The sequence below is a fragment of the Rhinatrema bivittatum genome, unplaced genomic scaffold, assembly GCF_901001135.1.
Source record: "Rhinatrema bivittatum unplaced genomic scaffold, aRhiBiv1.1, whole genome shotgun sequence".
Lineage (NCBI taxonomy): Eukaryota > Metazoa > Chordata > Amphibia > Gymnophiona > Rhinatrematidae > Rhinatrema > Rhinatrema bivittatum.
The window spans coordinates 234194-251258 of NW_021820713.1; the positions used below are offsets into that span (position 1 = coordinate 234194).

The 17065-nt window shown below is 43.1% G+C and overlaps 1 protein-coding gene across 1 annotated transcript; it reads right to left on the bottom strand.

The window, feature by feature from the left end:
• Positions 1-11075: 11075 nt before the first annotated feature.
• On the bottom strand, positions 11076-14612 carry LOC115081997 (vesicle transport protein SEC20-like). Its single transcript, XM_029586257.1, has 6 exons — positions 14503-14612; positions 14026-14118; positions 13801-13892; positions 12799-12897; positions 12154-12272; positions 11076-11749 (listed from the first exon to the last, which is right to left on the bottom strand). Exons 1-6 carry the CDS (start codon positions 14584-14586, stop codon positions 11553-11555), a joined length of 684 nt encoding a protein of 227 aa, XP_029442117.1. The 5' UTR covers positions 14587-14612; the 3' UTR covers positions 11076-11552.
• Between the last annotated feature and the right edge of the window lie 2453 nt (positions 14613-17065).

Below are 17065 nucleotides of genomic sequence, written 5' to 3' on the forward strand. Positions count from 1 at the left end.
CAAATCATCCCACAGGAGATTCCCAACGACCTAGCACAACCCAAAGCTGAAGAACTTGCTCTTCATTTTCACAACAAAGTCAACAGCCTTCTAACTCATCTGCCTTCTAATCCCACCGACCCTGCTCTTTACCAGTCTCTTCAACAATCATCCCTCAACAACAATGGTCTGGAAACACTTGAACCCATCTCTATCTTAGAGATACAAACTCTTATAAGAAGAATGAAACCTTCCTCCCATCCTTGGATACTATCCCCCACCAAACCTGCTCCTGGCCATCCCTGACTCCATCGCTAAACCTTGTCGGACATCATAAACTGCTCACTCTCCCAAGGGACTATATCCTGACGACCTCAAATTGGCCTCCATCAAACCTCTTACTCAAGAAACCCAACTTGGATCCTAAAGACCCCAACAACTTCCGTCCTATCGCCAATCTCCATTCATAGCCAAGATTCTAGAAAAAAGTTGTCCAATACTCAACTCTCCGAATACATAGAAGAAAACAAAATCCTATTCCAATCACAATTACGGATTTCGCAAGTCACTGAACACAGAATCCCTCTCATCTCCATGTCTGGACTTCATATTAATGGGCCTTGACAAAGGCCAATCCTTCCTCTTAATTCTACTGGACCTATCAGCCCGCCTTTGATACGGTCAATCATTCCATTCTCACTTCCATTCTGGCTCTATAGGTATCTACAGGCACAGCTCTCTCATGGTTTAAATCTTTTCTCTCCAACAGAGGCTTCAAGGTTAAGATACAGAACAAAGAATCTTCACGAATGACGCATCCCATAGGTGTCCCCCAGGGCTCCTCACTGTCCACCTACACTCTTTAACATTTATCTTTTACCTATCTGCAACTCCTCTCCAACCTTAACCTCAAACATTTCCTCTACGCCGACGACATCCAGATCGTGATACCCATTAAAGAATCTTACACAAAAACATTGGTTCACTGGGAAAACTGTCTCTTCGAAATTAAACATCTCCTGGCTAACCTAAACCTAGTTTTAAACTCCTCTAAAACAGAACTGCTTCCTCATCTCCCCAGATAATAATGCCATCTCTAATCCTCCAACTATCCCAACTACTACACAGGTGAGAGATCTAGGAGTATTAATTGATAACGGATGAAACCTTAAAGCTTACATCAACAGAACCACCAAGGACTGTTTTCCACAAACTCCAAGTTCTGAAAAGAATTAGACCACTCTTCCACACTCAGGACTTCAGAACCATTCTACAAGCTATCATTTTTTCTAAGATCGATATACTGTAACTCTATCCTTCTGGGCCTACCTTCCCTCCTATACTTAGACCCCTCCAGATGTAACAAAACGCTGCGGCAAGATTACTGACAAACTCCAGGAGGAGGGACCATATATCTCCAATCCTAAAAAGATCTCCACTGGTTGCCTGTTCACTTTAGAATCCTCTACAAATCTCTTTCCATAATATACAAAACCATCCATCAACACACCCCACTCGACTTACAAGTCCCATTCCAAATTTATAACTTCCTCCAGACCAACAAGAGACACACTCAGAGGATCTCTTCAAGTGCCCCCCAGCCAAAACTACCAAACACATTACCCTTGAGAGATCGGGCCTTTTCAACAGCCGGCCCCCTTCTATGGAACTCCATCCCACCGGACCTTAGACAGGAGCCCAGCCCTCCCAACCTTCAGGAAGAGACTTAAAGACCTGGCTGTTTAAAAAAGCTTTCCCGGACAACCGATTAATTCTATTCAGCCCAGATTCTACCACTTACACATGTAAAAATGTGTATTACTAATGTAAATACCTATACTAATGTTATTCTCTTTCTTTTCTTCTCTCCTCCCAGTTCTATTACCTGTTATTTGTAACTGCTTCCTTCTACACAATAGGTTATTGAATTGTTTACTGTACAACCCTGTTATATGTAAACCGGCATGATGTGTTTGCAACATGAATGCCGGTATATAAAATTTTAAATAAATAAAATAAAATAAAATATACACAGGGGGAGGGAGGCAGGGGCTATGCACTATAGGTTAGGGATTACATAGAATCTAACCAGGTAAAGATCCTATATGAGTCTAAATACACTGTCAAGCTGCAAAGCTTTCACTTGGATATTTATTTATTTATTTATTTAAAGTTTTTTTATACCGATTTTCCTGCATAAAATGCATATCAAAACCGGTTTACAATGAAACAGAATGAGCAGGGAAGTAAAATTCCTTAGTCTAATACATTTAAACGTCAATAATGAAATAATTTTAAACAAAAATATGAAACTATTCTTCTTGACAGTGCTATTGAAAAGCTGCATGTATCAGATTTATTTTTTTTTTTTTTTAAATCTCTGTTTTTATAGATGATTATGTGTGTGAGTACTCTGGCATGTATGTTGTCTGTGAATAATTTTTATTCATTTGTATGATATTCTTAGATTTTGCTGTATAAACATTTGAACTACAAATATAAGCTGATTTGTATTTTACTGTTGGTATAACTGGTACGCAAAGTTGTTTAAATAATGAAAAAAAATGTAATGAGTGTGTTTTAGGTTCACTTAAAATTGATTATATACTTACCTTTATTGTTTGACCGAGATAATTAAAATCTCCCATTATTACTGTAACTGTCTCATTTCTGTTAGCATTTTATCGTCTGTCTGTTCATTGTGGCTTTACTTCTCCCCATCCCATATGGCATTTCTGTTCACCCAGATTCCGCAGTGTATTTAGACTCATAGGATCCCTAACCTATAGTGCCAGCCCCTACCTCCCTTCCCCTGGCAGCCAAGGCATGATCCCATCTCTTCTCCCAAGACAAGCATTATGATTCGCAGACAGCAGGGAGCTTTTTCTCCTTAACTTTAGGATTCCTGGATAGAAAACCTTCATTGCTGCTGAAGCCTCATCCATCCTAGTCTGGCCTTTCACAGAAACGGAGTACCAGATGTTCCAAACAGCCTTCAGACCCTCTGGCAAAAGAAACAGGTTCATGGCTCTTGTCAACAAGTCAGGCTCAGGAAGCAGCACTCACTCTGCAATCCGGAACAGCTGAATGGAATCTTTCAGCAATGACATCACTCGGAAGCCATAGGATGGCGCTCAAACGCAAGCCCGCGACCCGCAGCAAACGCAGAAACGAGGTCATCAACACAACACCTTCCTCAAAGGCATGCAAAACTGCTACCAAAGAATTAGGGCACCACTTCCAAAATCCAGGGACAAAAAAAAGTCTGAGGGGTTTGCTTTTTCTCTGGCCCATGATGCTTTTTTTTTTTTTTTTTAAACTAAATGTACACTGTATGCATTAAACATTTCTGTGGGAAGAAGCTCCGGGGGTGATCCGGAAACTGTAGACCAGTCAGCCTGACTTCAGTGCCAGGAAAAATCATGGAAACTGTTCTAAAGATCAAAATCACAGAGCATATAGAAAGACATGGTTTAATGGGACACAGTCAGCACGGATTTACCCAAGGCAAGTCTTGGCCTCACAAATTTTCTTTTTTTTTGAAGGGGTGAATAAACAAATGGACAAAGGTGAACTGGTAGATGTGGCATATTTGGATTTTCAGAAGGCGTTTGACAAAGTCCCTCATAAAAGGCTTCTAAGAAAACTAAAATGTCATAGGAGGTGATGTCCTTTTGTATATTTCAAGCTGGTTAAAAGACAGGAAACAGAGAGTAGGATTAAATGTCAATTTTCTCAGTGGAGGGGAGTGGGCAGTGGAGTGCCTCAGGGATCTGTACTTGGATTGGTGCTTTTAATATATTTGTAAATGATCTGGAAAGGAATATAATGAGTGAGGTGATCAAAGGAGACAGAATTATGCAGAGTAGTTACATCTCAAGCGGATTGTGATAAATTGCAGGAGGACCTTGTGAGACTGGAAGATTGGGTATCCAAATGGCAGATGAAATTTAATGTGGACAAGTGCAAGGTGATGCATATAGGGAAAATAACCCATGCTATAATTACACGATGTTGGGTTCCAAATTAGGAGTTACCCTTCCAGGAGCTAGCCTTCATAGTGGATAATACATTGCTTTTTTAAACTGCCCACAGCACTCTGAACAGACAATTTCAAACAGAATGTTAGGAATTATTAGAAAGGGAATGGTGAATAAACGGAAAAATGTCATAATGCCTCTGTATCGCTCCATGGTGAGACCGCACCTTGAATACTGTGTACAATTCTGTTTGCCGCATCTCAAAAAGATATAGTTGCACCTGGAGAAGTACAGAGAAGGGCAACCACAAATGATAAGGGATGGGAAAAGCTCCCCTATGAGGAAAGCTGAAGAGGATAGGGCTGTTCAGTTTTGTAGAAGAGACGGCTGAGGGGGAATATGATAGGACTTGAAAGGTAATGTAAATCAATATTTACTCTCTCAGATAAGAAAGACGAGTTTGCACTCCATGAAGTTAGCAAGTAGCTGATTGTTAAAACAATAGGAGAATACTTCTTTTCCTCACTCAGTGCACAGTTAAGCTCTGGAATTCATTGCCAGAGGATGTGGTTATGGCTATGTTAGTGTAGCTGGGTTAGAAAGGTTTGGATAAGTTCCTTGAGAAGAAGGCCATAAACTGATATCAATAAGCAAGAGTAGCTTGAGATCTATTTAATGTTTGGGTACTTGCCAGGTTCTGTGGCCTGGTTTGGCCACTGTTGGACACAGGATGCTGGGCTTGATGGACCTTGGTCTGACCCAGTATGGCAATTTCTTATGTTCGTATGAAAACTGCTGACTCAGTGAGTTCTAAAGAGATGTCATCAAATGTAAACATCAGAACTTGCTCTGTATGCTAGAATTTTATTAAAAGCTTCACAGAAAGGTCTGATTGCATAGCTAGGCAGGTTACGCTGCTATTGCCTACCATCATTCATAAGAACATAAGTACCAACCATGCTGGGGTCAGAGCAAGGTCCATCAAGCCCAGCGTCCTGTCTCCGACAGTGACTAGTCTGGATCACAAGTACCTGACACGTTCCAAAATATAGATCTATTTCTTGTAACCCGCTCCCAGGGATGGCAATTGCGTTCTCTAGCCGTTCCTGGCTAACAATGCTTTTTGAACTTTTCCTCCAGGAACTGTCCAAACCTCTTAAACCTCTGCTATGCTCGTCACCTTGATCACATCCTCTAGAAAATAGTGCGCAACCAAGCTGTGAAATCCGAGTGTAAAAGTAATTTCTACGATTTGTTTTGAATCTGCCGGGTTGTTAGGCTCATGTTGTTTAGTATTATATGAAAGAGTAAATAACCATCCCGTTCCACCCCCATCATGATTGTATAAGCTCCTCTCCCTGTCCCTTCTCAGCCGTCTCTTTCAAGCTGAAGAACCCTCACGTGCGTAGTCTCTCATCATAGGAGAGATGCTCCATCCCTTTTATAAGTTGTCCCCCTCCTCTGCACCTTTTCTAGTTCATGATTGCAGCCATGCGAAGGGCCTGCTCTCTTGTATGTAACCATAGGCTTGGAGGGAGCAGAACTGAGAGCATACGGACCATTCTGAAGCTCACTGCTGCTTATCACAATGTTTGCCATTGTTATGTTGAAAGATACTTCCTTAGGGATCAGACAAACTTCAGTCTCCAGATGTTTCTCAATGCATTTTTTTTTTGTCCGTCTCCTTCTCTCCAGCAGTTTGAGAACTGAATGATACAAATGGCTTTATATGCGCAGGAAAGCCTTTAATTGAAAGCTAATTGCAGTTAATCCCAAGATGCAATTACCTCTCAAGAGTACAGATTTGTTTTACAACTGCAGCTGCTTCAAGATCTTTTTTCAGCGCCCACATCTGTAGATTTTGTTAGATATGAAAATATTTAAATGTAATGTGAGCTCTTGGGCTGAAAGAAATATCCAAATAGAATTATTAAAGCCCTCAGCAGCTGGCCACAGCCTTTCCTGCAGGGAAAGAAAGAAGCCTTTCAGCCCAAGAGAGCGGGTGAGAAGAGGCAACTTCACGGTTTCAAAAAGGGGGAAAAGCTAAGGTACTCCAAAGACGGAGAAACTGCTTTCTTCCTCCTCCGTGGGCTGTACAGGCAAGTGGAAGCTGTTTTGTCGGCCACCGACCTGGAAGCTTTTTGAACTTGCTTCCCTTTCTGCATTGCAGCTGGAGGCCCTCACCTGGTGCCTTTATTTGAGCTCAGCCCCTGAGGGAGGGTCCACTTCCCGACAAATGCAAGTTTAAGAATTGCCACAGGACTCCCAGATCCTGAGCCACACAGCTCTTTTTCTAGCACCAAGATCGCCTCTGTAACACGCCTTACATTATGTGTACAGTACCGTGTACATTGCTGGTGCTTTATATGCAGTATTTCCCATGCATCACTTTCTCTGCAAAGAGCAGAAAACCACTAAAGGTTTTAACCTATTAAAGGGCAGGTTTTATTTCTTTAGCTTTCAAAATTAGTGGCAGCTGTAATCACTTTGTTTTATAAGCAATCGGTAACATTTATGCAAGATGAATTGCTAACTGTAGCACTAGGCCATAAGCACATCATTTTTGTGCATAGGATTGCACTCCCGATGTACAAAAAACGTGGGTACAGATTAATGCACCTCCATGCACATCCCAGCTTAAGCAAGGCATTAGCTGTTACTAGAGGGGTGCATAGGCTTCACTCAGGTTTTCTTAACACTGGAGATGCGTAAACTTCCTGTGGCCCGGGTTACTCTCTGGGGATGTTGCGGTGCTGGGTCTCCCACTCAGATCCTTTTTATGCACGTCCTATGTTCTTATGTCCCGTTTTGTGCTCACAACTTTTGAGTCAGCTACTGCTCCCACATCATTCTGTGTGCACGACTCTTAGCAGCACAACTTCTGCGCCAACTCAGGGTTTGCACACGCTAAGCACATTTGAGTAGATTTTTGTATTTTTTTTTTTAACTCCCAATGCATAAGCAGGCCAATGGCTTCCTTCAGCAGGAATTAATTCTTATTTTAGCATGCGAGCAAAGAAAACTTTGTACTCGTGCCATAGTACATCAGGCCCCGTGTTACTATGTTCATTTATAACCAAATTAAGATGGTCAAGGCTTCTGATGCTAGGGGTCTATAAACTGTAAATGCAGATGTTTCTTTTCTGGCACTTAGGGGTTTAGGGAGGGAACTAAATATTTATCAGTGTTATCAGACTTTGAGCTGCATTCAATAAAAGTTTGACTCCAGTTTTCTTTGTTTTTACTTGCCTTTATTAAAAATTCACTGAATTCATGTAAAAAAAATAAAGAAACCAACCTCACAGCCCCTGCATGCTCTCTCCCTCCCAGCACAGCTCTAAATTTGCGGATCCCTCCAGGAATTTGGTGCTGCTTGCCACCCCGCCTTTTTCTGCTATTGGGCTACTTGGCAAGTGCACTGCACACAGCTGGTGCTTTTCGGTTGTAACTAAAACACCACATTTCCACATCAGGGTATTTTATGGGGGGGGGGGGGGGTTTCAGCTATCACCGAAAATCAGATGCCCTAAACACAGGAAATGGTGGCAGAAAAAGACCAATAAGCCCCATCAGACTCCTTGGTTATTTTTTTATACACTCCTAGGGATATCTCCCAGCTGCCAGCCATACAGCATGACCACCTGCAGGATATCACTCCTCATCTTCCTCAGATGTAGTCACCTTGGGTAGATGAGCATACTTGATCCCCTATTTAGTTCACACCCTTGCCATGTTAAATCACATTGGGCCTCCTAGATCCCATGCAACCTACCACACGGATCCAGCGCCATTGCCACAAAAACTTCTAGTCATCACTGTACGGACACTCTGCCGGACAGATGCCGTTTCTAGTTTAATTCTAGGTTCCCTGAGTAGCCTGCCAGACAGACCTAGCTGCTAGTTTATTCCCTAATCTTAGCCTGCTTCCACGGCCCGGGTTCACCTCCCACTTCAGCTGTTTTCTTGGCTCTCTTTCATGCCCATTTTGTTTCTCCATGATGTCTGACCAGACGATACCAAGGGAATAAAACCGTGATCCAAGGCTTTCAGGTCTTACTATGAGGGAATGAGATGCAGAGAAGCAGCAGTTCTCCACTTGGAGAACATTTCCACCTATTCCTATTCCTTTACATGCCGATCCGAAATGTTCTTACCATCTTCTCACTACAGCTCTCTTCTTGGCCCAAAACACAGGAATGGCCATTGATCCAAACTAACTTCCGCTGGTCCATTGTTGCACGAGCTCGGCCGATCTCTAGGGAACTGTACTGTGCTGGTACCAACTTGGCTACCCCTGTAGTCTGCAGTGTCACAAGGCCAATGGACTATACTGGGTTTGAAAATGTGATATTGCGCATAAACACAATTATGTGATTAGCACATTTAAACACAAAATAGGTAATGAGTTGAAGAACCATGCAAATCAGCTATTACTTATGTTCACCCAGTTAATTTTCATCTGTTAAAAGCACACAAAATTGCGTTTTCATACATCTGAGTGGTGTACGTACGTTTCTTTTGTGCTGAAGTCTGTAATCCTGCCCAAACTTCAATGTACAAACATGAATGTAAATTCATTTGCATATAATGTAAACAATGAGAGTGTTAATTGCTCATTTCCACAATCTGCCTCTAGGCCAGGCTTCCATTCTCGCTTCACTCTGTCTCAGCCCGTGCCCTCTTCCAGACCTCCATCAGCACCTTTCCCATGCTGTGGTTCCCAAGTCCACCCTCTTGGAGTTTTAGATCACGAGCCCTAGTTCCAGTCCTTCCTTTCCACGGGAAAAAGTGTCTTTAGCATTAATACCTTTCCTATCTCCCCTGCCTCTCCCTTTCAAATTCAGGGCTCATCTCATTTAGGTTTGGGTGCAGACCCTCCATGATTTTGGTGGCTTTTCTTTGGACCACCTCCATCTTGTCTATATCCTTTTCAAGTTACAGCCTCTGGAACTGGACTCTATATTAGAAACATGATGGCAGAAAAAGACCGCATGGCCCATCCATCCAAATAATTCAGCACTAGAATTCCCATCACCTCCTTAGAGATCCCCTGTATTAATCCCAGGCTTTCTGGCATTCAGATCCTGTTTTTGTCTCCACCACTTCCACTGGGAGGCCGTTCCATGCATTCACCACCCTCTCTGTACAGAAATATTTCCTACGATTACTCCTGAGTCTGCCCCCTTCCACCCTCATCTCATGATCCCTCATTCTAGATCCTTTGAATTGAAAGAGACTCCTCTCCTGTGCATGGAAACCTGAGATATTTGAATATCTTTATTATATTTCCCTATCTCACCTTTCCTCTAGGGTGTACATGTTTAGATCTTTAAGTCTCTCTCCATGTGCTTTAGAATGAAGACCACTGACCATTCAGTAGCCTCCTCTGGCCCAACTCCATCCTGTTTATATCCATTTGAAGGTGCGATCTCCAGAATGTACTCAGTATTCCCAGTGAGGTCTCACCGGGACCTGTACAGGGGCAGTATCACCTCCCTTTTTCTGCTGACCAGTCCTCTCCCTCTGCAGCCAAGGCAGCTTTCTGGCTTTTACCATCGCTTTATCCACCTGTTTGGCCACCTTTAGATCATCAGATACAATCACCCCAGATCCCGCTCTTCCTTTGTGCTTAGAAGAATTTCACCTCCAATACTGTGCCTTTCCCTTGGGTTGGTTTTTTTTTTACTTTTTCGCCCTTACCTTTTCCGCTACTTCTTTAGAAAGCCTATTAAAGATGAGGCTCCCCAACGCCCTGTACAGAAGTATTGTCACTTCCTTTTCCTCTGGTTTTGCCTCTCCCTACGCACCCAAGCAGCCCTCTGGCTCCAGCCATTGCCTTATCCCACTGTTTCACTATCTTGAGATAATCAGCCACCATCTCCCGCGTTCTCTCTCCTGCTTGGTGCACAGCAGCTTCTCACTCCCCGTTGTGTACTGTTTCCTTGGATTTGTACATCCCAAATGCAAGACTGTGCACTTTTTGGGACTAAATCTGACTGCCAAGCATTCTACCACAGCTGAGGTTTTCCAGCTCACATCTCTTTCTTTCTGCTCCACTCTGCTGTAGCCCAATCTCCGAGACACTCCCCTAATCACCTTTCCCTGCTCAGAGTGAATTCTTTACCACTCCCCTCTGTCGTTTATCACTCAACCAGTTTCTAATTCAGTCCACCCATCGGCTGCTTAGTTATTGATGGGCCTCTGGGGACAGTATGAAAAGCCTTGCTGAGATCCGAGTACATCACACTTGCCCTTGCTCACATTTACTAGTCTTCTAAGCAAAGAAATTGATCAGATTTGTTTGTCATGATCTCCCTCTCACCATCAATGTCATACAAACCAGCTTGTAGTTTCCAAATTAGAGAGTGATGGGCAGTGAGATTCAAATTAATGTGAATTTGCTATTTGTTACTGAGACTGGGTTTTTTCTTTTCTCTTTTGTAAGGTTTGTGTTTTCTTTTATTATCCTGTGTATGGTTGTTTTACGATTGTGTGTGTGTTTTTTGTGAACTGCCTAGAATTGGTGATAGGTGGTCAAGCAATATTTTAAATAAATAAATAAATAATGAAAAGGGACTACATCTGCCCTTCTGCATAAAAGTGGGAACAGAGAGGAGGCTGGAAAGTACAGGCCTGGGTGGTAGGAAAATGAACGGAGACTGTACAGGACTTAGAATCCAGCAGAATGGATCTCCCAGAGGGAGAGCGTGTCAAACAAATCCAAACACGTTCGAGAGAACTAGAACGAGGTCATGCAAGAATGGCCCAGGACTCTGATTCTTCAGCCAATGAATGAAGAGGAGGAACACCTACTGCATTAATACCACAGCACTGACCGACTGCTACTGTGTCGCCCCAGCCAGGAAGAAATCCTCCAAACAAACTAACCCCCCAATGCAGATTTCTGCCCAACGCTAAATTGTATCCATCACACAGCACCCTCCCATCCCAGGTGCTGAGAGCCACGCAGAGGAGGAGCAGCCGCCCTGATAGGTCCAAGGTCTGAGGTGGGCAGCTCGGCCACTTCTCCTCTCCACACGAGCACCTGCTGGGATGGACTGCTGCCAGACCATGGGTCTCCTGGAGGCCATCACAGCATTAAAGGTTAAGAAGGAATGGATTAAAGCATACATGGAAATCTTCTCTCCTTCGCTCTCTATTCCTTTCCCGCTGCTACGAGTTCAGCAAGGGGAGTAGAAGAGAGATGGTGAAGGGGAGACATCCACGATGGAAGTTTTTCGAGCACTTAAGCCTGATACATTTCCTGCTACACAATACAAGCTTGGCTAGACTTGTCATGCATCTTCTGTTAGTATTATTTATGTAAAACATTAGAAATATGTCCATCTGAAACATTATATAAATTACTATCTCTCCGCTCCCAATTCTTCTACGCCCCCGAGATCGATCCAGCATCTCCTGACCCCCATTCTGAGTTTCCCAAGGGCCTATCGCTCCATTTGTAGCAGCAGAGCATCTGCCGACCAAGGTCCAGAGTCTGAGGTATTAAGAGCTGCCCAGCTCCCGTAGGACCAGGCACCAATACCTTAAATCGGTTCGCACTGTCTGGAAAACGAACGGGGAAATGCAACGTTACAGTGATGGCAGGAGTCTCTTCTTAAGGATGTAGAGGACAGTGGACAGGAAGAGGGCAAGGGCCAGGAAAATAAGCAACTTGTCTGTCAGTTCCCTGCGGTTGTATTTTGTGATCAGTTTCCGCCCCAGCTGGATTGTCCCCGACATCGACTTAAACTCCTCATTGGCTTCAAGAATTGTTCTGGAGGAGGTGGCTGCAAGGAGAGAGAGTGAACGGTGTTAGGGTAAGACGTGAGGACTTCCAGCATGCACAGGATCAGAATTCATATAAGGTGTAAAGCTATAGCCCCAGAACGGTGTGCGTAATAATATATACAAACCTAAAGAAAGGCAGATGTGTTTCATTAAAGATTATTCTCTCTAGTGCTACGTCCTTCATCTTTCACCAGCTCCTGCCAAAATGCAGCAACTCTGAGCTACTGCCAAACTGACACCCAACAAGATATTGCATTGACCAAAACACCTCTGAACGCTCCTGGCTATCATCAGCTACCTTCATCCTGCAGATGCCAACCTGGTTTCTTACTGCAGAAATATGCTTGGAACAGGGCGGCGGCGGCAACAAAGCTCCCTGCCCCTCCCCCACACATTTGGGTACCTAGTGTCTGTACGGTTTCCGCACTCTGCTGCACCTGCTGGGCCATCATCTTACTGACACTCATGAGGCTTTCCGTGATGGCACTGGCTGACTCAGCCAGGTTTTCTTTTGCTGTTTTCCTGCACGAGGGAAGGAAGGTGGGAAAAAGAGAAGGCATTCATTTATTTCAAGAAGAAATCAATATAACAGCATCCCTTTGGAGTAAAGCTCTGATGTCCACCCAGAACTATCAGGGGTAAAGAAAGGGTGCAAAACAAGCGCTGTTCTTAGGGCAGCCCTCCACTCTCCGAGAGCAGGATGATCTTTACAGGTAGCCAGCTGGCTTCCTGCTGAGAGCTGGATAAAGAAGACGGGGGATTTAAACCTCAAGTTCTGATTATTGCCGCTCCCAGTTCTCCTCACTCACTTTGAGCTAAAACCCCAAGAGAAGACTCTCTGGGCCATTTTGGCTTAGCTGCTCCCCATCGGGATGAGCATCTGACCCCTTCCATTGCTCAGAATTGAAATGTGTATTTCGGTGAGTTTTGTGTTTATTCCAACCCCCCCCCCAGGGAACTGAGAAATCCTGCAAAGACCCAGCTGCAAAACACATCACAAGAAGCTGACTAAGTACAGCAGCAGAAGGCACTGCCATGCCCAGAGTACCTTTGTCTCACAGAATCACCTCCAAGCAGCTCATCCTTTTCAGAGTTGTCAATAGCAATCTTGCAAGCTAGGTTTGCTTTCCTCCAGAGTGTCTGATTGCTGAAATTTAAGATCAGATCGTTAGCACAGAGGCCCCAATATCTGCACCACATGAGGGGTCTCAACACAACACTGAAGATGAATGCACAAAGCAGGATGAGTAACCCGCTTCCAACGTCCTTTACTTTACAGACTTCTCATACTGAATTTAGAAAGAAAAGCTTGCAGGTCAGATACCTTTAGGAAAAGATTGTAATCCTGTACATTTGCATCTAACTGAATCTGCATCTGGGAGCAAGAAGAATTAGTACTTCTTTCCTGTTACTATTGCTGGAGTAACTTTTTTTCATTTATATTCTGCTTTTCATGACACTTCAAAATAGATTGTAAACTCCTACAGTACCTTAATGTAATCTAAGGGCCTGAGTTCCCATTCTGTGTCTATGGGAAAAATGCTTAGTAAAGGCAGTGGAGAGCGAAGTGATTTCTCCAAGTCATGATCATATAATGAGGATCAAAAATCATTTTGTTTTCCTTAAATCCAGAAAACCCTAACACACTGCACTGAGAAAAGCAATTAATTTAAAAACCTCAAAGGCAACACATAAAAGAAACACATGATTCAATATCTAGTTAGTAAAAGAAACATTGTTCTTACAGGTGTGCTAGTTTATACACAGATTTACTGATCAGTGCTGTTAGGTCTCAATTTGCTATGGAGGTTTATGGAGATAAATGATGTGGGAGAGAAGATGGCTGCCTTCTCATAAGCATTTCTACCTTTACTGCATTACTAAAAGCCTTAAGAACAGCTAAAAACAAGACAGCTGGAACTTCCTCCCTCAATTCTCAGATCCAACACCGGGACCTGAGAGAGAGGCGGTGCACAAACACTTTTCTGTTCCACGACTGCCAGGAGTCCAGGGAGAGATGCACTTCTGCAAACAGCTGCATATCACCCACCTGAGCATCTGTTTCTTGTGATTCTCCATGTCCTTCAATAGCACTTGTTTCTCTGATTCCTTATCCTGCTCTTTAGCCATCTGCTCTAGGTCCTTTAAGAGGAAAATAACCATAAATGAACACAGAAATGCTTTCCAGACTGGGACCCGTATTTATACAGATCCAGGATTCCAGCACTCATGGCAATTATGTGGCTTCGTAACTATGACAGCAGCCACCACTGACCTGTATTCTGAGCCTCAGGTGATGAAACTTCTCCTTCACTTTGGAATTTAATTCTGTAAGTGCGCTCATAGGCCCCGCACAATCCCGGATATCCTGCAAGGCATGTCAAACGCAAAAAGATGATGCAAACACTGTAAGAATGTGGAAGGCTAAAAACAAGCACCACCATTGAAGTCTTTCAATAAACTACAATCTTTCCACCACAGGTCAGCACTTGCTAAGTGAATAAATACATTGAATTTCTTCATACCGATTCTTTTAGAAGCAGCATTTTGAAGGGTGGAACATTATGTTTGAAGGAGTGATACAAAAAAGGTGACCTAAAAACCACATGTAAAAGGGATTTGCATGACAAGTTTGAGGGTCGAGAATGATGGAAGAGGGGGTAAGGGGACGCCAGGGGTCAGCGATGCTAGGTCCGGAGGGTGAAGGCAGAGGTAGAGAGGAGGTGCCGGGGTATGGGGAGCCTGCGCTAACCTGGATCAGCGCTTTGATCTCCAGGTCATATTTGACAATCTCCTGGTTGCAGACTCGTACGTGGACATCCTGGGTCGGCGCCATCTTGGCGGCTTCGCTACGGCGCCCGGACGGGCCAAGGTAGCAGCGCGCAGCAGCTTCGCGCGGTCGCAGCGCCCCCTGGCGGTAGCGCCCTGATCAGGCGGAGAATTAACGGAGTGCTGTATTGCAAGACACTTTAAATAGGCTGTAAACTCATCAGACGAGCCGATGATTTCAAAATCATAAAGCTGCTCATACTTAACCATTTCTAGAGTGCAGAGAGCACGTTAATTTCTCCAAAGTTGCAATTTATTTAACCTGGGATCTCCAGTGACTGAATAGTTGCTCGGATTTAGAGCAATAAACTAGTGTGTGTCTGGCAGCTTGATTCAATTGGTTGGTTAGCTAACTTCCACCCATTTACAGTCCAAACACTACCTTCCTATACAAGCCAGTACAATTAAAGCAAGGGGTGGAGTGTGAGCTTACAATGACATTTTTTTACTTAAAACAATTCCCCCTAGGAGGACACAAATACCACATATGAGTATGACTGCCAGCCCCTCTCCAACAATAATTGTCTACCTATCGATATAATTTACTTCTATATAACAAAATGATGCGTGCCACAGACCCAGCTGGCACAATTTTTATATACCGGCCTATTCTGTTCTAGGCAGTAGTGCCCAACCCAACAAATATCCCTTTTTCTAGAGATTGTCTGTCTATTCTGCTGCAAATAAGCCCTTAGTTTGATTCTAGAAATCCATTTTTTTTAAAGTTCTTATTAACCACTTGCCTGACCCAAATGGGCCACCTATGACCCACTAAGTTGATCGAAGAGTTTGACCTCTCTACCATCCATTTATGCCAGATAAATCTGGAAACTTCCTTAGAGCCTTTCTTTTTGGTAAATGAACAAATATTGAAGTCATGCCAACATGGGACTTCCATATTTGAGGAAGTGGGCTCTTGTCTTCAAAAGCTCATGCTTCAATAAATTGGTCAGTTATAAGATGATAGCAACCTCTTAGTCTGTAGTAGTAAAAATGACAAACATGGCTACCCATCTGGAATTTTTAGTCTTCCAATGGAAATGCATTGTGTAAGAGAAAGGTGAAGCATTAGGGCAGGGTTGGCCAACTCCAGCCAACAGTCACAAACAGGCCTCATTTTCAGGATACTCACAATGGCTATGCATGAGATAGATTTGCATACAGCGGAGGAAATGCATGCAAAACTTTCTCCTGCATATTCATTGTGGATATGCTGAAAACTAGATCTGTTTGTGGCTCTTGAGGACTAGAACTGGCTACCCTTGCATTATAGATTTTTTGTTTTTGGAACGAAAGTGAATGAGAGCTACTAAGGATATTTTGGACTGCATATATGTCTGTTTTAGGAGAGCAGTTGAGTTTCAGTACAGGGGTGTATTCTATGCATCCTGCTGCAGGGAAAGCATTTTTTTTCCTATGTAATGTACATCAGTAGGGCTCTTATTTTTCCTTATATTTTATAGTGTCTTTGTAGAATCTGTTGTATTGTTTTGTAGATATTAAACTATATTTTTAATGCTTGCTATTTTGGTTTACTACAGGGCTTTCTAAACTTGTCCTGGGGACTCAACTGCTAGCTGAGTTTTCAGGATATCCATAATGAATATGCATGAGATAAATTTGCATACATTGAGCCATAGTATATGCAAATATCATGCATTTTCAGTGTGAATATGCTGAAAACCAGACTGGCTAGGGTGTCTGCAGGACAGATTTGGGAAGCTCTGGCTTAATACCTTTAGCTTCTCATAGTGGTACATATACCAAGCCATTTGCAAATAATGCTAAATCTAAATTTATAAAAAACACTTGATGGCCACTTCTACGGGGAATGTAAGAAAATGGCATGAAAGGACCAAGGCCCCAAGCTAAATACAGTCATGATAACATACACGGGGGGGGGGAGGAAACAATCCATGTGTCATTTCTAGTCTAACACTCTCTAACCAAACTATCAGTTGAAGGATTGCTAGGTTGTTTGAAGCTCTTGGTTGTGACAAAAGTAATTTTGGATTGCATCAGAATAAAGAATTGACATCGACACATAGGCAGCAGCCAGTCATTACAGCATTTTTCCAATTTTTTTTTTTTATTTCACGACAAAAGATGTTGCATACATTGATAAGTGCTTGAACAGAAGTGCAAAGATTTGGGGGGTAACAGAAAACAACCAAAACAAATGAATTATGCTTGTTTGAAAGGAAATACAACAGCAGCCATTTGAACATTTTCACAGCGTTCATGCTTAGCATCTTGGTAAGAGACAGAGCCAGGCTGAGCGCTTTGGGTGAGCTCCGGTTGGACGTGATAAACCAGTATTGGCATGAAAAACATTCCCTGAGCAACAAGATGCCACCGTTCACTACAGCCTTTGACTTTTTGACTTACCAAAGTCTGTATGGTCATTAGCAATGACTTCAATTTTACCCGAAATGCTGCTGTCTACTGCTTGTCACTGTTTAATTTTGAACCGCCAGCAAGGATTA

Excerpts from the sequence above, each read along its gene's own strand:
- LOC115081997 (XM_029586257.1), bottom strand. The coding sequence starts at position 14,586 with ATGGCGCCGACCCAGGATGTCCACGTACGAGTCTGCAACCAGGAGATT. Across the intron at positions 14,119-14,502 it reads AGATCAAAGCGCTGATCCAG|GATATCCGGGATTGTGCGGG; the intron begins GTTAGCGCAGGC and ends CATGCCTTGCAG. Across the intron at positions 12,898-13,800 it reads CACAAGAAACAGATGCTCAG|CAATCAGACACTCTGGAGGA; the intron begins GTGGGTGATATG and ends CTTAAATTTCAG.